This window comes from Hesperophylax consimilis, chromosome 21 (assembly GCF_061612785.1).
Source record: "Hesperophylax consimilis isolate HC1 chromosome 21, BYU_Hcon_1.0, whole genome shotgun sequence".
In the NCBI taxonomy this organism is placed as follows: Eukaryota; Metazoa; Arthropoda; class Insecta; order Trichoptera; family Limnephilidae; genus Hesperophylax; species Hesperophylax consimilis.
Genome location: NC_142856.1, coordinates 25,288,496 through 25,315,087, shown reverse-complemented (window position 1 = coordinate 25,315,087; position 26,592 = coordinate 25,288,496). Strand labels below are relative to the sequence as shown.

The window sequence follows — 26,592 nt, the reverse complement described above, 5'->3', positions numbered from 1 at the left end:
CTATTCACACAGAGCGATTTTAGTTGATCAAGTCGGAGTTAAATGACACTTGAAAGCTAATCGATAAGTATGAACAGCCTTTCAACAGAGTTGATCAAGTTTTTAATTGAACGACGAAAGTTGAAAGCCCGTCTACTTTTGTTGTTCAAGTAAGAGTCATCGTTCGATTTTCCCGCCAAATCGAAACGTATGAACATTTGTTTCAAGTCGCTTGCGATTTTTAGTTCCCTGAGGTCGTAAGTAGACGTCAGACGTCTCCACTGAGTAATTTATTTACGCGTTCCTAGTTCCTACCATCATGACATCTACTTCAATGAAAAAATGTATTAAACGGTCGGATGATATGATATTTAGATTTATGGATCTATACTAAAGCCATCCTTTCTTTGGGATCAGAAGCAAGAAGTTTAATAATAATATTATTTTTGAAATGTTACTTTAACTTAGTGGTTATTATTATTAAATAACACGTCTCTGAATGTTTAAAAAAATAATATTTTTTATCTTTATAACAAATTTTAAGGCATCAACTATTCCAACGAACACTTCTTTTATAAACAATGATATTGTATTTTTTGGAACTCTGTGCATATGAGCCAGACTTGAAAAAGAATCCCCCGTTACCAGGTATCTTAGAGTAATTTGTAACTTAGTTTTTGCCGGGACTTTCCATATAGCGATGGGCATAATCGATGAATCTTCGAAGATTTACTCGATCTTTTTGATAATCGATATATTTCGATAAATTGTCAGGGACAAATTGATTCTATCAAAAATCATCACAGAGTTCGAGACAATCGTTTTGAAACGTCATCGAATAAGGAATTGATTCTGTCAAAAATCATTCGAAACGACAGCCGCACGTCATAGGTCAGAATTAATCGATATAAAAGTAGTCACGTCATTGATCAGAATTCATTAATTCCCAAATCTGTGATACATCAAAAATATCTCGGATTGCTTGACAAACGAGATGTGTTGATTTATTTATGAACGAGATATTCCCGTGAGTACCTACATTGTGCTACGTATTATCTAATATGATTTGATATTCATTTGGGATTACGCAATTATGTTGTGTTGGTATTGTTAGTTAATTACTATATTATCTACCAACCAAAGAAGCTACGAGTATGACAGTGTAGTAGAAGAACAATTCATTCAATTTTTAGGTTACGATTTACGACGCCAGTACATTTAGTGTATGTAAAAATTGCATTATGACTAATAAGTAAGTTGGGTTATTAATAATAATAAATTAAATATTTTTGTTGTGCTGTATTATTCTATGGTTGACATGACATGAATCCCCCCACCCCTGATATATAATTATTTCGATCATGTAAATGTTTCGATCCTGCCCATCACTAATTCCGTAGAAAAAAAAAATCTGAATTTTATCTGACGGCAACTGTCAAAGTCGAAGTTTATTTACATTTCAGATAATATTAATAGATTTTTATTTATTAGCAAACGAGATTAATCGAAACATACGCTTATTCAAATGTTTATCGCACCTAAGCACATCCTTCTCATCGGTTATCGAGTGCCAATGTAACGTAGTATTAGTCGTACCCAATGACATTACTAGTGTACCTGTGAAAATTTCTAGTCGTAAATAAAGTTGTCTAGTAGTCTGTCATAATGCTTACGACCAATATTTTGAAGTTTGGGGTCCGAAATGCAAATTTGAGATTTATTTCGGCAAAGGCCAACATCGCCAATGAAACGGTTGAGAAATTCAACGCGGAAATACGAGCAGGTGGGTTATGTTTTGACATTTGAAATATATAAGCATAGTTGTGCAACACAAAAAAATATTAAAATAAATGGTAAACTTGTCGAATTCCACTGCATGCAAAGGCTCTATAAAAAGACAACGCTTGATTTCAACTTAAATATCTAATTTAGACAACTATGTCGGGGTAAGTAAACATGCATAAAAATATTTAAGGTGTTTGGGTTATTTTAAATAATTTATGCATATTTCCTAACCTTCAAACTTAACTTTGTTTTAATAAAAATGGAACTTTATCATCTCTCATAACATAAATAGTTATGTTGGTAATTAATACGATTTTTTTTAAATAAAACCTTTTGATTCACCTTGAATACTTTAAAAGGCAACTATCTGCATTTGAGGAATTTTATTTTTAACACTAATTTTCAATTAAGTAAAATGAAAATTTACTTTCTTTGTGTGGGATGACAGCCATCAACAAAAATTCAATTAAGCTTGGCTTGTGATCCCGAATATGAAAAGTCTGAAAAGAATGAAGGAAGAATTAATGTATTTTAAAAAATTGTTTTGTTTACTGCAGAAATATAATTTTATATATATGTAACGAAATGTAACCATGTAAATCAACTAACTCAATATACAAATAAAAATACATGTTTTTAGCATACACCTCAGATGCTAGAAATCTAATTCATCCCTGAATAATTAATTCCACAAAATTGGTTTGTTTTAGAATTCCACTGCGGGCTGCCAACAGAGGCAAGCAGTCTATAGGTTGTGAAACTGTGATTATTTGCTATTAATTTTTCTAGGTGGCGTGGTACCGGTGTTCAAATTGGCCGCCATCTTTGATGAACGTGTTGCCGTTCAAGATCATTCCGGGGAATACACGTACAGGGGCTTGTTCAACGCTGCCAAGGGATTGTCCAATCAAATCAATGAAGCATTGGGTAATTAATAATGTCGCTGTCGAACATGTGATCCATTGACAGCAATCCCCGTACACAGATGTCACACTTTGTTTCACTTTGATGAGATAGATTATATATATTATTAGATAGAATGAATCAAAAAGTTCGATAACAGGTCTCGTTAACTGACAGAACTTTTTCTAAAGCACGGTCTGTATTAATAAAAGATGGCGGTGGTTTAGCACTATCTAGATATGCCAATAGATCGGCAGTAATGAGGTTAATATGTCCTTTTATACATCAGACATTTTCTAAAACATTAACCTTCTTACTTATTACTTTATTTGCGCAGGTTTAGTTTTGGTGGCCGTTTTAACCATTCCTAAGTTAAGTTCTTCTCTACATATTCTGTTCAATTCAGTTTATTCATTTTAAAAACATTACAAAATTGTTAATTTTAATGTGTTTTAGAATACAATTGGTAATAAAAATTCTTACATTAATGTAAACAGTAGGTATGATAGAGCTTGCCTTTTAAAGGCAGCTTCATTGATGCTAAAAATGTTGAAATCCGAATTGATTCTGTTCAACAGCAAGACTGCTCTCCCCGCCGGCATGACCTGCAGGCAAGTTAGTTCTGCAGGCCGGGAGATAGAATAGTCTATGTTGTCGGTGATGTAGATAACCATCGGGAACATAGAAATGAATGCTCTCCATGATGAGCGAGTTTTAAAACCATCCACGAATCAGTCTGAAGAAATGTGTAGCAAGGTGCACATCCCTCCTGACCCGTAGATAGTGATAGTACAACGGGTAGTGACCTAATGCGCAGTGTAATATTTACACTGAGGGATATATATTTGTATTACATATCTAATCTACTTGTCTTTTAACCAGTTGAACGATGGCTACCCATATTTAGGTCTCATCACTCTAGGCCTTAAGCGATGACTGCCTAAATTTAGGAAGACGAATTTTAAAAAAAATATTTCGTAATTCCCGCAAACAGGTAAATTATAAACCTACAAATACGGGTTAAACAATGAAATATAGGAAGATTCAGTGGCCTCAAACCACAGTAATCGGTTTATATGGTTCCATAATAATATTTGGAGGTATGATTTTTTAATCATAAACCGAATGCCTGGAAATCTCCATCACTCAAGTGGTTAATATAACATAAACCTAGCTGAACAACACTTCTGTACATTACCATCTCAACACACAGGCGTTTCAATACTAGTGAGATGTGCAATACGTCAGCACTAATACCAAATGTTTATATATTATATTTAGCATATGAAAAATCACGGGATAGTGCAAGTTCTTGATTCTTGATAAATTGTAAAATTTTTGAAATAATAACATATTATCTATATTTAGTACTTTGGCGCTTATCTGAATTCTTCACTCAATCAGTTCCAATTTTGAAAATGATACTTAAATTCAAAGCAAATTTAACTTCATTGAACCAGATTTCACGCAGGACGCACAAACTACCAAAATTAGTTTGTTTGATGAAGTAAAAAAATATATAAAATCTGTATTAAAAATTTTGTTACATTTATTTGAACCTGAAGGATCAAATTTAAATATACATTGGTTTGCTAATAATGAAAAATGATGAATGGTTAGGTTAGGTTAGGTTAGGTTAGGTTAGGTTAGGTTAGGTTAGGTTAGGTTAGGTTAGGTTAGGTTAGGTTAGGTTAGGTTAGGTTAGGTTAGGTTAGGTTAGGTTAGGTTAGGCTAGGCTAGGCTAGGCTAGGCTAGGCTAGGTTAAATTCAAAGCAAATATGACTTCATTGAACCAGATTTCGCAGGACGCACAAACTACCAAAATTAGTTTGTGTGATGAAGTAAAAAAAAAAAGTATAAATTTTTGTTAAATTTATTTAAACCTGACTGATCGAATTTCGATATTCATCGGTTTGTTTATAATGAAAAATGATGAATGGTTAGACCTATCTTTTTTAGTTGCATATTTTAAAATTGAAACTTTATTAATTTTCATTGTAATTTTTGTTTTCAAATATTTTTAGGTGGTAAAACGCAGAAAACAATAGCCTACCTATGCCACGGGGACTCGTCGCATATTTTCACTCAGTGGGCAATATGGATGACGGGAAACATTGGTAAATAGACCTTTTTAATGTTAGGGGAATTAAACATGATTGCATTAGGCCTAAGGCACTTCACGCTATATTATGCGCAATTAAATTGGGCCTGGCATGTTCGTATTATATGTTGGGCTGACACACTACGCTATAATCTTCCTCGTGAGAGGAGTTCAGATCAATTGGGGAACTGCCGCGGAATATCATTTCTTTGTATGGGATCTGTCACTTGACAGACGACAGCCGCGTAATTACGGCGCTCCATAAATTGTTCTGACCTCTTCTCCTGCCGTAGGTAGGAGAGGGGGTCGCATAATTTTCAAGTATAGCCTGGCTAGTAGATCACAGCGCATATCGTCGCCACACCCACACTTATAACACATGTATGGGATTGTATGGGGAGTAATATGGAGTTATATAAAACGCTTTAAACTTATAGCGTAATCTGTCACCCCCTTAATGCATATTGAAATATACATTGTGCCATTGATACCTTCGAGCTAAAAATTTGGTAATACAAAGTTAATCTTGCTACATATTTAAGACAGAATGAAGTCATGGTCAAGTCCCTTTCTGTTGCATGCATCATTTATGAGAAAGAGCGAGTGTTTTCAATGAAGCAGTAAGCCCAAACTACACATTTTTAATGTATGGATGTGGCTGATTGAATTCACTTGAATTTAACAGTAGGCATGTGTTTTAATTTTTGAAAATAAAAACAAATATTCCGTGGGAAAAGATTTTATCTGAAAACATTTTAATAAATATATAAATATTTTTTTTAGCCGTTCCTCTATCCCCGCAACATCCCGCCCCGTTGATAGACCACTATCTTCAGGACAGCGGAGCGTCTATGGTTATCTGCGATCAAACCCTCGCTCAAAATCTGCCGCAGTCCAAAGCCACAACTCTGTTCCTGCCTCCGGAACTACGATCAACAGCTTTATTGGACCTGTTGCATGAAAATACTGGTAAAATAGACATATACAACTTGACACGGTTAAATTTTCAATTGGTGGTGTCCAAAGATATTAGAAGAACGAGATGTGCTATGAGCAGTTCATTCTGTGTGGAATTGTTTTGCCGAGTGTCGCCGGTTTTGTTCACCAATACTACTGCACACCTTCGCTTACGCTAAGGTATCCGCACTAACACATAGAACAGATTTCTGTGCGTACACGTCCCGATACCGTTCAAAGTACCCTAGTTAGGTAGTACTCCGCCTACGGTCCGGCGGCCATCATAGCATATCTCGTTCTTCTAATATCTTTGGTGGTGTCACTAGTATAAGTATTTTGAGTATTGTGGATACAAAATAAATCTATTAATTTTAAATTGGTACATTCCTTCATTCATTGACTGCAAATTTAATTATGTCAACCTGTAGTTTTTCTTTTCTTGCGCATGCTGTAGATAAGAGCACTTCTGAAAAGTGTTTTTAATTAAATCTACTCAACTCTTTGGAATCGCATTTGTTTTCTATGCGATAGATATATTTAGTTTTAAAAGATAATAATTAAGAAAAAATATAGATTAAAACATTAACTGGTGAATTACAAAATGACATTTTGGAGTCGATTGTGTTATAACTTTTTTTGATTTGGGCTTTCGTTTTCGAAAATTGATACAATGTTATAGTCAAACTAAATGGATCACATATGCAACAGCCACGTGTATAAGATTAATGTTAATTATGTGAATGTTTGAGCTACAAGACATAGATAGCTCTAGTATAGATAGTTCTCAGAGGTTATAGACTTATCCAACAGATGTCAGTAGTATATAGGTGTGACCCTCCATGATTATAACCGAGGTGGGCTAGCAGTTAGGTTTCTAGCAACAGAGAGAGATTTTGAGAACAGAATGGAGAGGATTAGGCCTCCAGGTTGTCCTGCAGACTTGTTCCTGATTTAAGAGTCTAAATAAAGACAAAGGGCCTTGCTAATAAACGTGTTTAAAATATTATGCAACTGAACAACCATTGTAAGGGGGAAAGTGTTTTGTCTTGAAGAAGGTTTTATTTATTTAAAAAACCATTAACAGCAATTATGTATGTATTTTGAAATATTTTAGATGCACCCGGTGCTTTAAGCCTGGATGGATTCCAAGACGGGCAGTTCTACGCTAAAAGCGATGCACTTTTAATGTACACAAGTGGAACTACTGCCAAACCAAAAGGTAAATAAAGGTTATATAAAATTATATCATTGCACGGTACTTGCAATGTCTTTATGTATGTTACTGTATTATAAGTATTAGGGTTTGTATTTATTTAAAAAGTATTAGATTTGCAAGAATATACCCGAGGAAGACATGGCACCATCCTCTCAATTAACACGTTGAACGCCATTGTGAAATGAAGAAACATTACCATTTTAAATTCGAAAAAAAAATAAGTAGATGGCATCGGCGACCATCAAAACGTATTCCTTTTTTTTTTTACCAAAATTTTCCATGAAATCAAGAAAATTAACTGCGGTCACCGGTGACCGTCATGGCGCTATGGGAGAAAAATGACGATTTTCATTATGAGGTCACCGGTGACCTACATGGCATTCAATGTGTTAAATACTACACAGATTGTGTTAAGAGTCAGAATTACAGAAGAGTTTGTATGAGATGGCGCATGAATTCGAATGAACCAAGGAGTGGGTTGTGGCGGTCTGTCCTCATTATCTTGTCATCATAATAATAATAAGTATATCGTTTTTTATCTCTTATCTTTTTTATACAGATTATGTTATATCAAACAAAATAAATAAATTATTATGGAAAATAATTTTACCTCAGCTTTGTAATGCAACATTATATATCAGTAAATCTTGGTTAACTCATTATGTAGGTAAATACATATTTTAAAAAATTATCTCTCCTCGCTGACGCAAAATAAATCGATATAAGAGATTTGGTTCAAGAGCAATATACTCTTCCCAACCGGGAGAACCATTGTCAGGTTGGTCCTACAGGCAGGAAGATAGAATAATCTATGATGACGCTGTCTCAGATAGTCATCAGGAACATAAAAATAAGCTGAGTTCTTGATATAGCCTCAACAGCAGTCTGAATAAGTGGGAGGCGGCATACTCCTCTCTTCTGAGCTGCAGGGAGTGAAGTCCTAGCATGCCCATTCGTTGGGTAGAGCCACAGATAGTGGCCGTACTCGCTCATGTAGAAAAATCTCTGAGGTTTTTTTTTAAATCTCTCCAACATTAGGGGCACCCAATCTCATGAGGATTCCAGATAGCCGAATCACTCTCCAGTCTACTGCGGACCAGGGAGAAATATAAAATTCTCAGAATACGGGTATTCCGGATATCAATAACGGGTATCACAAATATCCCGGTTCGGAGAACAAACCCTATCATTTTTAAAGCTGACTGACACACCCCTTCTATATGAACTCGAAATTTGGTCTACTCTCAAGCGTAATCGCAAGATCCTTTATAGTTGAAACTCGTTTGATATTATGATGGAGCTTAGGGTGCCTATACAGTGGCGGCTCGTGACTTTTGAGTGAGACAGAGTGCCATGTTTGAAAAATTCGACATTATTAATGTTGAGTCCAAAATGATTTTTTTTTTTATTATGAAAATTCGATTATTTATATGAAAATTTTCAGTAAATATCAATTTGGCTGTGCCGCACAGATTTCCTGAAAATCTTCATACAAATAACTGAATTTTTGAAAAAAAAAGAAGTCACTGTCGGCTGCAACAGCATTAATAATGCCATTTTTTGTAATATTAGCACTCTAGTACACCCAAAACTCACGGGCCACCACTGTACAGTGGCGTGAGTAGTTGAGACGGTAGGTGCTGTGGTAGGTAAGATGAAATGCTCTGATGTAAGTTATATAGGACTACATATTTCAAGACATTGAAATGAAGCTGGTTTCGTTGACTTCATTTAGAAATATTATCAACGTCAGACGCTTAGAGAGCTGTAGATAATCCAACCTATTCAGATCTAGACATAAAAAAATAGCTATATCCCGTTCTGTTTTGTGAATCATGAATGGGGTGTGAATGTGGACTACATTGTAGAAGAATATCCCCTTCTACAGTTTACCGGATGCACATCTGTGTACTGTCTGAACCAAGTGACTCCCGATGCCGTCCACTAGCTGAATAATTTCAGCATCAGAAGATACTCTTAGTATCGTCCTGGTGAAAGATCTCCACTCAGAATCAAAATGTTGCGTGAAATAGCTTCAGCCGTGCATGGTGATCAAATTTGAATAACCAAGTGCTTTCCCACCTTCCTCTTCCCATTCTCCGTCCACTCCCCACTACCTTCAGCATCAAAATATACCCCAATTAGGGATGCAATAGTCCTACTGGTTGGGACTCATAATTTTGAAGTAAGTAAGAGCATTTCCATATAAATTTGCAGGTGTAGTTCATGGTTTCGACCAGCTGTCAGCGCAGGTGAGCTCGCTGCACTCTGCGTGGAGATACCATGCCACGGACACGCTCCTGCACTGCCTGCCCCTTCACCACGTACACGGCGTGGTCAACAGCGTGCTGGCTGGACTGAGTGCTGGAGCCAAGATCCGAATGATGTCCGGATTCAGTTCACCATCGGTGAGTATTAATTCAACAGTTAATTCGAAATCTCATTTGTTATAGATGCTTAAAATCTCTCAGTCCCCTCTTACCACGTAGTAGTCCCACAATACAATACACCACTACTCAAGCAAGAATCTCTTTAAAATTGTAATGTCCTAAAATCAGAAAATGTTCTTCGAAATGAAATTATAACCCACAATTTTGTTAAAATGGCTACAACATACAATAATCTATGTAAAGCACCCTTGAAGTGAATGACTGATCGTAGCAAAATCCTGTTTTAATTGAAATGTTTTGCATTTTGTCTCTCTGTAAATTTGTTTGTACGTTACATTTCAAGATGGTGGTCATTTTAACGGTTCAGTAAATATTCTTTTTTCAAATTTGAAATCGCTGTGTTTATTTGGACTTCATTATTTGCCTTTTTGTTCAATATCATGGTACCTACCTGCCTGAAGAAAGTTTGAAAAAAGAATTATTGTCATTGAGATAGTGACCCTTCTTTGAACAAATTGTATAATTCCCTACTTGAATTTTTTTTTTACATAAAATATATGGTTTACAATTAAGTAGGTAGGTATTTTAGTACCTACTTACAAAGCTTATAATTTCAGTTCAAATTATGTTTTTAACTAACTAAGTAACCAAACACGCCGTTTTTCCGCAGGGGTAGGCAGGGAGGACGTACCGCCAAACAACTCGGTCTTGGGACACACTTCTTGCCTCATTCATACATATTCTTCTATTATTCTGACTTTTGACATGGCCCGACTCAAGTATCTGATTCACTTGATCGTGCCATGTCTTCCTCGGGGGTCCACGACTTCTGCTACCATTCACATTTGCGTCTTATATTCTCCTTACACTCCTTTCTTCGCTCATTCGCTGCCCAAACCATCTAAGCGTCCCTTTCTTAATCTTACTCATTAAGCTTACATCAGCCTTGCACTCTTTGCGGATCTCCACATTTCTCACACGATCATACATGGTTTTACCACACATACGCCTCAGGGATCTCATTTCTACAGCATTCAGTCTACTTTCATTCTTTCTCTTGCCAGTCCCATGTCTCACTCTCATACATTAGGGTAGGTAACAGCACTCCATCGTAGACTGCTAGCTTCTTTGGACAATTTTTTGTTAGCGCCAACTGCCTTCAGTCCTTCATTAATGGAGTTTCCTGCATTTACCCTTCTTTCAATATCTCTGTTAGCCTTCCCATCTCTTGTAAACATACTTTCCAAATACACAAACTCCACATCATTCACCTGCTCCAAGTATTCCTCATTCACGACTATATTGCACACTTTTCCAAACACCATGACTTTAGACTTACTTTTGTTTTTAATTTATAAAATAAGAGAAAATTAGTAATATTATTTTTTGGATGCGAGGACTACTGTTCCCAGAACTACTGGTTTAATCACCTAATGGCACTTTTTAAAGTTGTTACTCTCTCATCTTCTTCCCCTAGTCTTATTCGGGTCAGAGCATATTGGGCTATTTCAGCAGTCTCCATCCATTGCAGACCCAGCTTCTGGAGATGCTTTGCTTTATGCATTGTGTTGTTATTTGTAGGTTTGGGCGCACTTCCTGGGCATGAAGAAGAGAGACAACTCGAGGATAACGGTGTTTATGGGTGTCCCCACCATGTACTCCAAGCTGATCGCTGAGTATGATAAAGTGTTTGCCTCCAGCAGCAGGCACAGGGAATATGTCAAGTTAGTCTCCATTTTACATATTACTATACATTTTACATAATTATTATTTTAACCTAGCTATAAAAATGTAATAGTAAATGGTTGATGAGTGTATTTGAATTACAGAGGTGTGCTAAAGACCCGAATGCGGCTGATGATCTGTGGCTCCGCCCCCCTACCCGCACCCGTCTTCGAGAGATGGGAAGAGATCTCCGGACACAGATTGCTTGAAAGGTATGTTAAATTATTCAAACAGAACCGACAGCATTATACATATTACAGAGGTGTGCTAAAGACCCGAATGCGGCTGATGATCTGTGGCTCCGCCCCCCTACCCGCACCCGTCTTCGAGAGATGGGAAGAGATCTCCGGACACAGATTGCTTGAAAGGTATGTTAAATTATTCAAACAGAACCGACAGCATTATACATATTACAGAGGTGTGCTAAAGACCCGAATGCGGCTGATGATCTGTGGCTCCGCCCCCCTACCCGCACCCGTCTTCGAGAGATGGGAAGAGATCTCCGGACACAGATTGCTTGAAAGGTATGTTAAATTATTCAAACAGAACCGACAGCATTATACATATTACAGAGGTGTGCTAAAGACCCGAATGCGGCTGATGATCTGTGGCTCCGCCCCCCTACCCGCACCCGTCTTCGAGAGATGGGAAGAGATCTCCGGACACAGATTGCTTGAAAGGTATGTTAAATTATTCAAACAGAACCGACAGCATTATACATATTACAGAGGTGTGCTAAAGACCCGAATGCGGCTGATGATCTGTGGCTCCGCCCCCCTACCCGCACCCGTCTTCGAGAGATGGGAAGAGATTTCCGGACACAGATTGCTTGAAAGGTATGTTAAATTATTCAAACAGAACCGACAGCATTATACATATTACAGAGGTGTGCTAAAGACCCGAATGCGGCTGATGATCTGTGGCTCCGCCCCCCTACCCGCACCCGTCTTCGAGAGATGGGAAGAGATCTCCGGACACAGATTGCTTGAAAGGTATGTTAAATTATTCAAACAGAACCGACAGCATTATACATATTACAGAGGTGTGCTAAAGACCCGAATGCGGCTGATGATCTGTGGCTCCACCCCCCTACCCGCACCCGTCTTCGAGAGATGGGAAGAGATTTCCGGACACAGATTGCTTGAAAGGTATGTTAAATTATTCAAACAGAACCGACAGCATTATACATATTACAGAGGTGTGCTAAAGACCCGAATGCGGCTGATGATCTGTGGCTCCGCCCCCCTACCCGCACCCGTCTTCGAGAGATGGGAAGAGATCTCTGGACACAGATTGCTTGAAAGGTATGTTAAATTATTCAAACAGAACCGACAGCATTATACATATTACAGAGGTGTGCTAAAGACCCGAATGCGGCTGATGATCTGTGGCTCCGCCCCCCTACCCGCACCCGTCTTCGAGAGATGGGAAGAGATCTCTGGACACAGATTGCTTGAAAGGTATGTTAAATTATTCAAACAGAACCGACAGCATTATACATATTACAGAGGTGTGCTAAAGACCCGAATGCGGCTGATGATCTGTGGCTCCGCCCCCCTACCCGCACCCGTCTTCGAGAGATGGGAAGAGATCTCTGGACACAGATTGCTTGAAAGGTATGTTAAATTATTCAAACAGAACCGACAGCATTATACATATTACAGAGGTGTGCTAAAGACCCGAATGCGGCTGATGATCTGTGGCTCCGCCCCCCTACCCGCACCCGTCTTCGAGAGATGGGAAGAGATCTCTGGACACAGATTGCTTGAAAGGTATGTTAAATTATTCAAACAGAACCGACAGCATTATACATATTTGCAGTTCATAGCTTTGTAGGGTTAAAATTGCCCAACTTCTGATAGGAGAGCTATGTGATCAACGCACAAGAATTCCAATTGCCAGAGCCTGTGGGACTATGGCATCCCAATTGGGATATTTTGAGAAGTTGAAGGAAGGGAAGAAGATGGGGAAGCGGAAGGTTAGTGTTATATCTGCGTTACTTTGCAGATTTTGGTGTTGGGAACTCTTTGTAAAAAGTAAAAGGTTCTTTATTATAATTGTGTTTATTTACGTTACAATTAATAGGACTGGATTTAGCTACACTGTTCATTACCCGAGTGTTGGTAATTCTCTGGTTCGAGACGCTTGTTCCCTGTCAATATCATCTTACAAGCACTTGTTACACTCTAGCGACATCTGACGGACTCTGGAGGAGTAAGTTTTATGACTAGCGCCATCTATCGCTTAAATACTCAACCTTATTACCATACATCACAGTTAGTCTCATGCTTCAATTTTAAATGGCATATTTTTTCCTGGGGGATACTGAGGAAGTCTACGCTTATATGCTATATATATGTAGAAAATATTCAGACAAAAATTTGAAAGCACCTTATTTTTATGTGGAATTTTGTAAACAACAGATACGGCATGACGGAGCTGGGCATGGCGCTCAGCAACTCCTACGAGTCCATGGCCGACAGGACCCCGGGCTTTGTGGGCACTCCGCTGCCTGGCTGCAGTGTCAAGATCCACAGTGAAGAGAGCGGCACGCTGGTCACCCTGGAAGCTCCGCTGCCAACCCGAGAGGTTAATTCTACATAATACAGTATAGTCTATTACAATAACACTTAAAAACTGAGCCTCTTCGGTTTAACGAATTTTTGGATTACTGAAACCTTTAAGAAACAGCCTGAACCTTTTAACGTAGATAGATAGTCGAAAATTTATTCCTTTTTACCATTTAAATCAGATACTGCGGATTGACCAATGTTTAATTCATAGTTAACTCTGCAGTAATGCCCGGTATTTCAGTTGATTTTAAACTCAGCTTGGTTGGAGTGTCAAGCTTATCACATTAATCTTTACATAAGTTGTAAAGAATAGATATCACCGATATTAAGCGTTTTGATTTTAATAGAGGAAAGTGTTTCTTTTTTCTTTGCAAAACCAAATGTCAACAACCGCAGTTTATTTTTACTAAGGTTTAATTTAAGAGTTGATATTTTGTAAAGTTCCCCACTTCAATCAACATGATGCTATATGCGAGGATACTAATTGTAAATAGTATTTTTTTTTGCTAGAGTCAGCGCACTATTCATGAAATTATAATGAACTAACAAAAAACAGTTGAGGGGATACGATACAACTGAAATACCGGGCCTAAGTCTCTTTAAATTACACTATTCTCTTCAATAGTTAACGTCTTGTGTTTTCCACCCACCCCGCCCCTGTCACTCGGTGGTTCGGTTTACTGACAGAATGTCTGAATTGCTTCAATTTGCTTTGTCGTGATGTGCTGAGTAAATTCTTAAAGACAAAAATTCCTCCATGATTAGTTTGACAATATTTCAAAAAGTCGTACTATCATCATCCTAAGCGGAAATTTTTTAAAATTTTATTTAACGCCTAGAAGACTTTTTACATGTAGGTGGTACAATTTTGATGACAGACAATTTTGAAACATAAGAAAGAAATAATAAAAATAACATTACATTAAAAAAATATATGCAAGAAACAAAAATAAAAAAAGAAAAAGAAAAAGAACAAGAACATAAACTAAAAAATACAGGGATTGACTGGTTTACAAAAATACAACTTCTATTTTTTTTTTTATTGTTGATACATTTTTTTTACAATATTTCATATTTCAATTCAGTAATGTTGGCCTCACTGGGTTGTTTACCCGTGCTGAGGCCCCCATTTTATAATTTAAGAATTTATACATTTAAAAAAAAAGAAAAACAACATTAAAATAAAGATAAATTTAAATAAATTAAAATATAATTATAACACTAAAAGAAAAATATCAAAAGAGAATGTAAATCGGCATTTATAATGATATATGTGTTTGTGCGTGTTGCGTGTTTTATATATTTTTTTGTGTTGCGTGTATATGTTTTATTCTTTTATGTTATAGAATTTTGGTAATATTGTCTATATTTAGGAATAGTGTTGGAATAAATCTTTTACGTGATCCAAAAAGTTTGCAAAGTTAATATTAAATATATCTACATTACCTAAGTATTGGTTTCCTATGGTGTGAAACCGTTGTATTGGGGAGTTCGCAATGTAATGTTGCGCTTATGTGTGTTGCAGTGGAATAGTGTATGTGTTGTTATCGTAGGTATTTGTAAATTTATGAGTTGCAGAAGTTTGCAACAGTCGAATTTAGAGTTTATTTTGAAGAAAAAAGTTAAGTTTTTATTTTACGCCTGTCTTCCAATGTGTGTATTTTTAAAGTATTTAATAAGAAATGATAATGTAAGTCCTCTAGTGCAAGGCTGCCCAACCCCAGGCCCGCGGGCCACATTGTGGCCCGCGAACGAATTATAAGTGGCCCGCGTGAACCATTTTCAAAAATCCCGCCAAACCGCCAATTTGAAAAAGTGTCGCGGGCCCGCGGTAAAACAAACAATGCAGCTTGCGCGCGGTCACCAGTGTTGCCAATGAAGGCGATTTATCGCTATTTAGGCTACTCAGAACGAGAATCAGCGACGAAAAAATCTAACCTGTTGAACTTACTTTTTAAACAAAAATACACCGGTTTTTGATATAATATTATTTGCGTCCGAAATGGAATCTTGTAGCCACCCCACCCCCATGGAATTCGAAAAATTGCTGTGCTGTATTTTTTTTCTCAGTGAAGTTCCGTAACAACCCCCCCCCCCATGGATTTCAAATATTTTGTGGGGAGCACTCATTTTGGGGTGAATTATTTTTTATAGAAATTCTCTAACAACCCCCCCCCCCCCCCCATGGAAATAGGAACCGTCAGGTATTCAGTGGCCCGCCAGTGATTCAAAATCGTCAATTTCGCCCAACTGTTAAAAAGGTTGGGCAGCCTTGCTCTAGTGGGATATTTAATTTAAAATTTATAAAAAAAATAAATTATTCTCTCAATGTTATTAATGTGAATTTTGTAAGAGGGAAACCAAACTAGTGAGTTGTATTCAATTATGCTTCTAACTAGAGATATGTATAACAGTTTAATGGCTTGTATGGAGTTAAGTGTAAGTTTTTAGTTGTTCTTAATATGAAGCCTAGTGTTTTCATGCCTTTGTTTACAATTTGGTGGATATGATTGGCATATGATTGGATATGATTGGCATATGATTTTTGTTTTTCATTCAAAATAATTCCGAGATCTCTCATTTCCGTGACTCTTTCTAAAGCTGTATTGTTAAGAATATTCAAATAAAACACGATTTTTATTTCTGCAGAAAGTCAAGGTTTTTTTTTATTTTCCTACATTTAAAAATAGATTATTTTGTTCACACCAATCTTTAAACTTACTAACTTACTACTTGACTGTAGTATTTGTAAAATGTTGGAATGATGAAAGACTTGGCTAGCAGATGAATGCATCCACAAAGCGTGGGAGGGAACCCGACGCAATTGTCCACTTAGCTACAAATAGCTCTACATGTAAACATAAACCAAACTGATCGAATATCTGAAATTAATACATTCACTTCCGTGACCCACTAAATTTGATTCCTTCATTAGTGTCCCTAGTGAATGACGTCCAATAATAACTAAACTTTTTCACAAAATATAATTTTTTGTATGCCAACATTTAATTTAATTTAATCAATTTTGCTTACATGATATAACCTTTTTTTTCCAGATAAACCTCTCCCAACTTCAATTTCATCCTGACAATGAACCTGCAGTCAAAAATTTATTTGTAGAAAAGTCTGACTACACTCCGTTTGATAAACAGGTAAAAATAATTTTTGCCACATAATTGAAGGGTATTTTTGCAAAACTGACTTATTCCACCTGAACCATAGACATATGAATATTAGTAGACCTGCCCTAAGTGATTAAAAGCGTATTATCCCCACTCCCCATACCGGTTCCATTGGAGCCGGCTGTGCTCGCGTATGGCCTCAAGTGAAATTTGAAAACGTGACGTCATCATTCTTGTGCGAACTATGGTCGAGGCATCATCGGTTCATTTTACGAAATAACACGGCAAAATGTTGACTTGTACTATGAAAACTTGTAAAAATAGATGTGAAAAAGAGAATAAACCCAATTGTCGTATTACATTCCATATATAAGCATTATTTTACTTTATTTTAAGCATATTCACATCGTATAATATGAATCAGTTGTTACTATCACATCGAGAAACGTCTGGACGCGAAACACAAAGCTGGTTGGTTGCTGGGAAGTAAATTATGAACATTTATAAAAGTGTCTTAACTAAATACTTAAACGAAATATTCGACTCTGAAAATAGAACCGAATTTTTTTGCCGAATTTGGACTTCGCAAATTTGTTCATAACGTGGCGAGTAATTTGCTCTCCCATGTAAAAATGTCTATTCATTCAAAAAAGCAGATTTTACTTTTAAGAAGTAAATGGTGATATTATAATGCGAGATGCCTATTTACTGTCAGATTGATTTATTGACGAATCACAGTCAGCTTCACCCCCTTCGTTCTTCAACAGTTGATTTTACCCCTCGCCATTATCTTCTCGTCTATTAATTCCTATGTCTGTGACCTGAACGTTTTTTTGGGAAATCTCAAAAAAATGATACAGACGTCGTATATATGATTTTATACCTGTGTTTTTTTTTAGAGATTACTTTGATTATATTCAATTTAAATTATCTATATAATTCAAAATGTTTGTTTGTTCAAAATCTTATCTCCGAAAGATCTTCGTTGCATTTGAATATGTTTTTGTTTTTATTTACCTATGTTATATAGATGGCACCTGTGACAGGTAAAAACATGTTTTTTTTTAATAACAGCGCCATCTGTTGTACATAAAAGCAACATGCGCTATTGTTTCTCTATCTGCACCGAGAGACCGAGCCACAGAAATGCGTGGCTGGGTACAGCTAGTCATATGTAACTAACTAACCATCACGCCGTTTCTCCGCAGGGGTAGGTCAGGAGTCTTGGCACACACTTCTTGCCTCATTTACATTCATACATACTCTTCTATTATTCTGACTTTTGACATGGCCCGACTCAAGTATCTGATTCACTTGATAGTGCCAGGTCTTCCTCGGGCGTCTCCAACTTCTGCTACCATTCGCATTTTTGTCGTAATATATTATTAGGTTATAATAACCATAAACAAATATTGAAAAGCAATAAGTTTACAATTTATGTTTGGAATAAGTCTTTTTTGGAAGACAATCTTGGAATAATCCTGTATGCAACAAACTGTCTTAGAATAAGCTAATAAGCTGATTTTGAAACGCCATGTAACACAACTTTCATACAAATCAACTTGGCAGCCAATTTTTCACTTGACCGAATGCTTTGTTTCTATTGGCTGAAATGGAATAAGCATGTTTTAGTAACTTTATAATGCAAAAATATTGTGTACATGTTTAGATAAATATTGCAACTCACAAGTCCTATTTGAAAAAAAATTGGAATTATCAGTTTTTCAAAAATACCCCTCCATTATCATTTTATATTAAGTTATTACTTATTTAACAATCTTTTACTTGATCCCCTTGAAATGTGGTGCTGGAGAAGAATGATCAGGATTTCGTGGGCAGTCAGGCGCACTAATCTATCCATTTTGGAAGAGCTAGCCATCCAAGATTCGCTGTCAACTGTCTACAGCGTATCCTGCAATACTTTACAAACTGAGAACTCCAACCTGGAGAAACTCATGGTCAATTGCAAAGTGGAAATGGAGTGAGGTTCACTGTGATCCTCAACAGTGAACCAATGACTACACAATACATATTACAGTTTCTATGATAGTCTTGTATGGAAATTATGAATAAAGTTTTAAATGACAATGTTTCAGTGCACAATAAAGTACGCAGATGAGCAAAAGAAAACTGGACTGACGGGAGAGATCCAGGTTCGAGGTCCGTTGGTTTTCAGACGCTACTGGGAAAAACCCGATCAAACCAAAGAGGGGTACACGTCAGATGGGTGGTTCAAAACAGGTGCACTATTTTATTTATTAACATAAGGTTTAACAACCTTAATTTCATTTCAAGCTAAATCAACAATAACCACTGCATTCTATGTAATTGAGTCCTTAAGGGGAAAAACAGCATTATACGAAAAAGTGAGTTGAGATATAGGCTCTTAAACATTTCATTTGACTGTTTTGTGGGCATTTACACATTGAAAGTCTAATAAACTTATATGCAATAAGCCATTTCAATGAAAAGACAACACTTTTTAAGTATTTGAATCAATTTATTCATAAGTTTTGAGTACAATACAAATAAAAGAAAAAAATAATGGAATTTTTCCATATATGTATCAATATTTTTTTTCATTTTACTAACAAAAATTTCCATTAAATTTGAAAATTCGATACTTGTTGCAACATAATAAACAAATAACACAATGCAGAAATAAAACTATCACCATTATTAAATGGCAAATAAGATAGCAAGCGCCGATTGCAGAAATCATCAGTTTCAATTAACACATTGTAATCGGATCACGTATTTATACGTTTTTGATAGATTGTTAGTGGAGCGCGGGTCACGTTAAAATACGGGTTCCAATATACTTGAGTTTTCGCTATATAGCGTCTGTAGGGTTGTAGCCATGCAATAATAATTTTTATTTTACATTTAGAAATAATTTTTTTGTATAATTTGTAAAATAAAGGATGTTATGTAAAAAAAATATTATTTTTTTCAAAACTTTCCTACTTTATGTGAAATTCTGCACTAGTTTAACAATGAAGAATACATTTCTAAATATAATAAAATAAAATGAAATAAAATAAATAATTAGCAAAAAGAATTATTGAAATCAAAGAAATATTTTTGAAGTTATCGCAATTTTTCTAGAGGTCTACGTTAGCGCGAAATTACGCAAAAAATCACCCGTTACCAGCACTAGTACGCGGCCGAAAACTGCCCGATCAAAATGTGTTAAGTAATGGTTGACTTGTAATGAGAGCACACTACCGGCCGTTATCATACAAAGACAGGTCTTGTACTGTTGTTATCTGTGCTTGAGATTTTAAAATGATTTTTCTTGTAACATGTTGCATGTATGGCACGTAATTTAAATGGATCTAAACAAAAATGTTATTTACATAAAAATGTTTATGATTTTAAATTTCCGCGAGTCATTGAAGAGACAAGCCACTAATCTGTGCTGATTTAAAAGAAAATTTACATAAGGCCTTTCAACTCCTGGGCCCCATACAGGCCAATGAAATTGTTTACCTGTCCAAGAAAGAATTTCGATAATTGAAAACGTTTGATTAATTTCACCCAAAGTAAGTTAACATTGACCTTACTTTGGGCATTCAGACTCGCCCACGACACACTTGTATCGGCTTTATCTCTTCAGTGATGTGACTGGTACGAGTGCAGTTCCGCTGAGTTTTTTCGGTCTGCGGCCTAAAGGGTGGAGATTGTCTTAATGACAACCAACCTCCGACAGGAGAGGACACCATAAGATGAAGAATGTTTTCTGTCATTTCATCCACACGCTAACCTTATATTCCACAACACAGTCTCTCGTGTCTAGGATGAACGAAGTATGCATGAAGAATGAGTTAATGATGAATGTAAGTAAGTCTAAAGTAATGGTGTTTGAAAGAGAGAGTACGAAAACAGTGTGCTATATAATTGTGAATGGGGAATACTTGGAGCAGGTGGATGAGTTTGTGTATTTAGGAAGTATGTTCTAGAGAGATGGGAAGGCTGACAGAGATATTGAAAGAAGGGTAAATGCAGGTAATTCCGTTAATGGAGGACTGAACGCAGTTGGCGCTAACAAAAAATTGTCCAAAGAAGCGAAGCTAGCAGTCCACAACGGAGTGCTGGTACCTACCCTGATGTATGGAAGTGAGGCATGGAACTGGCAAAGAAAAGATGAAAGTAGATTGAATGTTGTTGAAATGAGCTCCCTGAGGCGTATGTGTGGTAAAACCATGTATGATCGTGTGAGGAATGTGGAGATCCGCAAAGAGTGCAAGGCTGATGTAAGCGTAGTGAGTAAGATTAAGAAAGGGACGCTTAGATGGTTTGGGCATGTAGAGCGAATGAGCGAAGATAGGAGTGTAAGGAGGATATATGATGCAACTGCGAATGGTAGCAGAAGTCGGGGACGCCCGAGGATGACATGGCACGATCAAGTGAATCAGATACTCGAGTCGGGCCATGTCAAGAGTCAGAATAATAGAAGAGTATGTATGAGACGATGTATGAATGTGAATGAGGCAAGGAGTGTGTGCCAAGACCGAGTTGTTTGGCGGTCCGTCCTCTCTGCCTACCCCTGCGGAGAAACGGCGTGATGGTTAGATAGTTATATTTGTGAATGGTGGTCTTTTATCTGTAGATGCTCTTCTCAGGTGCAACATGCTGTCATATTATACGTAAATATTAAATAACACTGCTATTTCTAATCTCTAATAGGCGATACGGGATTTTTGGAAAATGGCAAGATGAAAATCCTGGGCAGGACCTCGGTGGACATCATCAAGTCCGGCGGTTACAAGATTTCTGCCCTGGAGGTGGAAACCCTGATTCTCGGACATCCTGACGTAACTGATGTGGCAGTATTGGGACTGCCTGACGATACTTGGGGCGAAAAGGTAATCTTTTCAAAGACAAACATTCCTGGTGTTACGAATAACTCGACAATTTTCATTTGAATTTCTCGCTAGGGGAGCCCAATGCATTTCCCCACTCGGCTACTATCCGGTTTGAGTTCTGGTTAAACATACAGAAAATAGGGACACGCTTAATATGCACATTTTATTTAAAAACACTTTTTTTCATAAGATAATAATGAGTAGTAAGTCTTTCATTTTCCGGAATTGGAAAACAGTGCATTTTAATAGCCATTTTGTTAAAAAAAAATGGACAATTTGATGTATTTTCTTTACACCACGTTTTTACATAATAATATTTAAACTAGCAGATAAAAACCGCTGCAGCGGTTTGAAAAATTCAATGGTTCTTTTTGAAAATAACAGAGGGCGCCACTTCCGCTTATAACAATCCTAAACTGTACAGTCATTATGATATTAATACTATCTTTTTTTTCTTAATTAAACCCAAACTAAGAACCTATTTTAGGATCTTATTTTGGATTAAATAAGAGATGGAAAAACTAACCTTTGCATCAATGACAGTGAACGAAATAAATTTTAAAATACACCGTTTTCCATTTCCGAAACTGAATACTAGATCAACACAGTCGGTAGCATAGTTTATAGATGTCTTCTAATATTTTTTCTGCTTGTCAACAGGTGGCAGCAGCTATTTCGCTCAAAGAAGGACACACCCTCACAGTTCAGGAACTGCAGGAGTGGGGAGCGCAATACGCTCCCAAATATCAATTGCCTTCAGTTATATTCATCGTTCCCAAGTAAGTTAAACAAAACTAAATATTAGAAATAAATTACTCTTAGGCGCTTCTTCCACAGAGATATGAAAGTATCCGATACTAGACGATTCAAGTTTCTTGGCGACTATCAGCCGTACAACATTTGCGCGGAGGTTTGCCGATATTTTGTACTGAGCCCATCAGAGTGTTGTCAACTTTAAAGTTGGTTTTTTAACCTTGAACCTTTTAGCCCTAATCAAGATACATGATAATTTACAAATTCTACTACTAACTCTAAGAAATAACACCTTTTAAAATTATTTTCAATTCATTTCTAAATTCTGAAATTTATTTGTAAATCTTGTACTAATAATTTTACTTTTAATATTTTTACAGGCTGCCTCGCAACCTGATGGGAAAAGTGAACAAAAAAGACCTCCGTAAATGGATTCTAAACCCGCCAAAAGAAAAGGCTTAAATATACCTGTTCACATAACAAATTATTAATTTTAAGTGAAAGAAATATTTAATGCTGTTTATTTAAACTAAATATAATTATATTGGCGGTTGAATTTTATAATAATCGGGTTATATCAACGGGCCTTACTAAATTAATCTGTCTACTAATATTGTACTTTACAGGAACAAACTTTGAAGTTTTTGTTTCGTTATAAATTAGCCTGAAAACATGCAATACGAGTTTATTTTCACATATCAATTATTTTTAATATTTTATAACATTATTCTAAAAAGACAACTTAAAATTCACTCCTGTAAAGTAAAAAAAAAAAACATTCGGTTATTTTAGGAGGCCCTAATAGTATTCTTTGTAAATAAGACTATATTAGCCAAACATAAATGCATCACAGAGTTTGTCGTATTCATGCCCTTTTCGCTACTTTGGCGGCCTGCGTCTATAGTAGGTCCAACACCTCTCCGTGCGTCGGAGTCTTGGCAAATTCATCATCATCAAACTACCCTTGTTTCCCCTGCTATCTAATTCCAGTTCCTTACGTGCCTAAGGCTGCCGTGTTCGCCTCCGCATCTTTCAGCACTTCACCATTCTTCACTTCTTTATCCCGCAGACATACTAGTTATTAAGAAACCTCTGGTGGTCTCTTCAATCCTTGATACATCTCTATGCCCAGTCCAGCACCCAGAGGTTATAGCTTATAGTTGTTACCTTTTTCGCCATAAATCGATTTCATGGCTCCAAAGATGCGTCTTACATTTGTACATTATTTTTACTAAAATAATTTTTTTATTTTCTTAAATTAAAATTCTGATCACTTTGCGCAGTATGTTTGGAATTGTATAATTAAAATTATTATATTTAGATACTACAAAGGTATGAAATCAAAATAAGGCTGCTTACTTACATGCAAATCTTAATACATAATATGTGATTTTTTATGCTTTTAAATTAACAATCGCACTTTTCATTTCACATTTCACATCTTGATTATTTGATATGTAAAAAGTAATATGGATCCCAAAATGAAAAACAATGATGCATAATGATCACGAAACTGTGGTAGCATTTAAATGGTTCCATGATAACTCAACACAGTGACAATTCAACACACTTTTAAAAAGTGATATAAAGTCATTAAGGGACTGGGACACGGTCAAGCGGCTTGATCGCAAGCACGTAGTTTTTTTGTCTATTGTTGTCTATTATTGTCTATGCTTAGCGGCTTGACAGCCCGCATCAAGCCTCTCCGTCAAGCATGGCCACGCCTTCCTGTGATTTCGTGGTGGTCTATGTATATGTACTTCTATGCCTTCCTGTCATTTCGTGACTTGCGGCAAAATGGAATCTGTCAAAGACAAAGCGTTCTTGGCTCTTACGTTAGCTTTATGTTTGAATAAAATAATAAAAAGAAACGAATTTGGTGTCAAGTATGGTACAAGTTAAGGTACCGCTTTACCCATGAGCATTTGCAAAGTGTATTACAGGCTACAGCTATTTTTTGTATGAATATGTAAAAATATGTTTTCTCCATTGAAAATTCAGAAAATTATTTATTCTACAGTTTGATTATTAATGACCTTGAAAACCGCTGTCATAATTATTAAAAAATACTAAAATACTTCCAGAATTTTTAAATTAGATGGATTTCTACAAATTGAACACAAAAACAATAACTAAGTACCTATTTTATAACAATTTTATTCAATTTATATCATTGTTTATGATACGTGATATTTATTTGTCTATTGTCGTTTGTCTATTCCCACAAAAATATAAATTCGCATCAAGCCCCGCCGCCAGCACGTAGTATTGCGCAATGCTTGCAAGCCAGCTTCGGTACACGGTCAAAATGCTTGTCACAAAGTGCCATAGACAATAAACTACGTGCTTGCGATCAAGCCGCTTGACCGTGTCCCAGTCCCTTTAGAAACGATGAAAAAATGTATTTTTTTAACCTAACGTATTTAACCCAGTAACCCAGTTTTTGTTTCATCACTTTCCACGACTTTATATAATTTTTTAAAGATGTGATGAATTATCATTGTGATGATTTATCCGGTCACCCATTTAAATATATGTTTTATGTGATTGCATAATATAATTATTAGTAAAAATGTTTATAATTTTGTCTGTGAATATATTTTAATAAAAGTCATATTTTATTTTGTTAAATATTATTTATTGTTTGTTAATTGGTAAATAAACATGCTAAGATGGGTGAAGGAACTCATCAAATTAAGAGGAACAAGTTGAACCTTAACGAGGTTTTGCGCTTAAAAATATTTTTTAAATTCACTCAGTCAATAAGCGAATAATAATATTATGAAAAGACAACAGCTTGTTTAGTGGGAAAATACTTAACTTTGCTTCCAGAAGTCGCGGGTTAGATTGGAAGAGTGCAAATGAATTGAATTATTTCTATAGAGTTCAATAATTGTTTATTTGTCAATTTTTTTGCATTTTCAACTCAAGTTTCTTAACCACTACAGATAACCTGGTTCAATTTTTAATATTTGTTTATCTGTGATGAAAATTTTAAAAACATCACCTTATAAAATTATAAAACTCTTTTCTGGAAGTGAATTTCACTTTTGTCAATTTCTAGATAAATTCATCCCAGTCAAGATTGGCACTCGGCCAATGTTTACTAGAAAAACATACATAAAACCACGATAGAATAACTTAAAGCAAAGTGAACACAATATAAAAACAGTAAACACGTAATATTTGGATAACAAAATAAAATGCCTGCATATTAGATTCGATAATAAACATTCATTGAATTAGATTATTTATTACAAAAAAATTAAAATGGAGTTTTATAAATTGAATAAACACTTTCAAAGGCGTGGTGGTTCGTCTTTTCTCTTGTTCTAAATGAGAATATTTAATTCAAGAAGAAAAAATTACAAAAACCATATGGATGTTTCTAGTAAGTATTTGCAAGAAGTGTGACTAAAGCCAAGTTCACATGGGAATCTTTGGCTTGGTCTTTACGCACTATTTGGTGCTGAAGTTAGGACGTATTTGAACACACTCCAATCAGATTTTATAATATAGAACATTATAAAATTAGGATGGAAAAAACTACATTGGGTTAAAAAAAAATCCTTATGAGAAAAGAGCGCTATACAATGTTCAAATAGCACATCTTTGTGAAATGCGTAATAAATAAATAATAGCTAAAATAATTACGAGTAAGAAAATTATAACAAAAGCTTCATAAATAAAAGATGAACGTAATATTACAAAAGTTTTTCAAAAGATAATAATAAATTGTCCAAGGAATCAATCACATTTTCATAGAATGTCAACATTTAAGTCTTGAGATTCTTACAAAGTATTCATTATTCAACGCACAAAATCAAACATTTCAATAAATAACATGATTTAAAACCATTTAACGAGAGACATACTTAAAATATCAGGCAATACAACATTCTCAAACAATACTGAACATACGCATTATAATATGAATAATATCCAACAAACCAAACAAGAAATATCCAGATTCTCAACAAATGGACTAACAAAAACCGACGAGATAATCTACCAGCTCTCATGTTCTCTTCCTCTCGTAACCTTAGTAATTTCAACAAGTTTTCCCTTCCTTACAGAAATGACAAGAGTCATAATAAAAAAAGACATTGTAGACAGCTCACTGGATTATGTATTATTAAAAATATGTTTAGTGAAGAATATAAAAAGTGGCAACGCTAAAAACAAAGATAAAATTGTGTACACAAATGATTCCTAAATTA

The 26,592-nt window shown here is 35.8% G+C and overlaps 1 protein-coding gene across 1 annotated transcript; it reads left to right on the top strand.

Moving 5' to 3' along the window:
• The first annotated feature begins 1,409 nt into the window (after positions 1 to 1,409).
• On the top strand, positions 1,410 to 24,919 carry Acsf3 (Acyl-CoA synthetase family member 3). Its single transcript, XM_089644644.1, has 14 exons — positions 1,410 to 1,762; positions 2,554 to 2,691; positions 4,692 to 4,784; positions 5,552 to 5,737; positions 6,840 to 6,944; positions 9,159 to 9,349; positions 10,913 to 11,055; positions 11,161 to 11,268; positions 13,480 to 13,645; positions 16,686 to 16,781; positions 18,848 to 18,992; positions 21,441 to 21,619; positions 22,280 to 22,398; positions 22,753 to 24,919. Exons 1-14 carry the CDS (start codon positions 1,645 to 1,647, stop codon positions 22,832 to 22,834), a joined length of 1,869 nt encoding a protein of 622 aa, XP_089500770.1. The 5' UTR covers positions 1,410 to 1,644; the 3' UTR covers positions 22,835 to 24,919.
• Positions 24,920 to 26,592: the final 1,673 nt, after the last annotated feature.

Excerpts from the sequence above, each read along its gene's own strand:
- Acsf3 (XM_089644644.1), top strand. The coding sequence starts at position 1,645 with ATGCTTACGACCAATATTTTGAAGTTTGGGGTCCGAAATGCAAATTTG. Across the intron at positions 9,350-10,912 it reads CCGGATTCAGTTCACCATCG|GTTTGGGCGCACTTCCTGGG; the intron begins GTGAGTATTAAT and ends TGTTATTTGTAG. Across the intron at positions 22,399-22,752 it reads GTTATATTCATCGTTCCCAA|GCTGCCTCGCAACCTGATGG; the intron begins GTAAGTTAAACA and ends ATATTTTTACAG.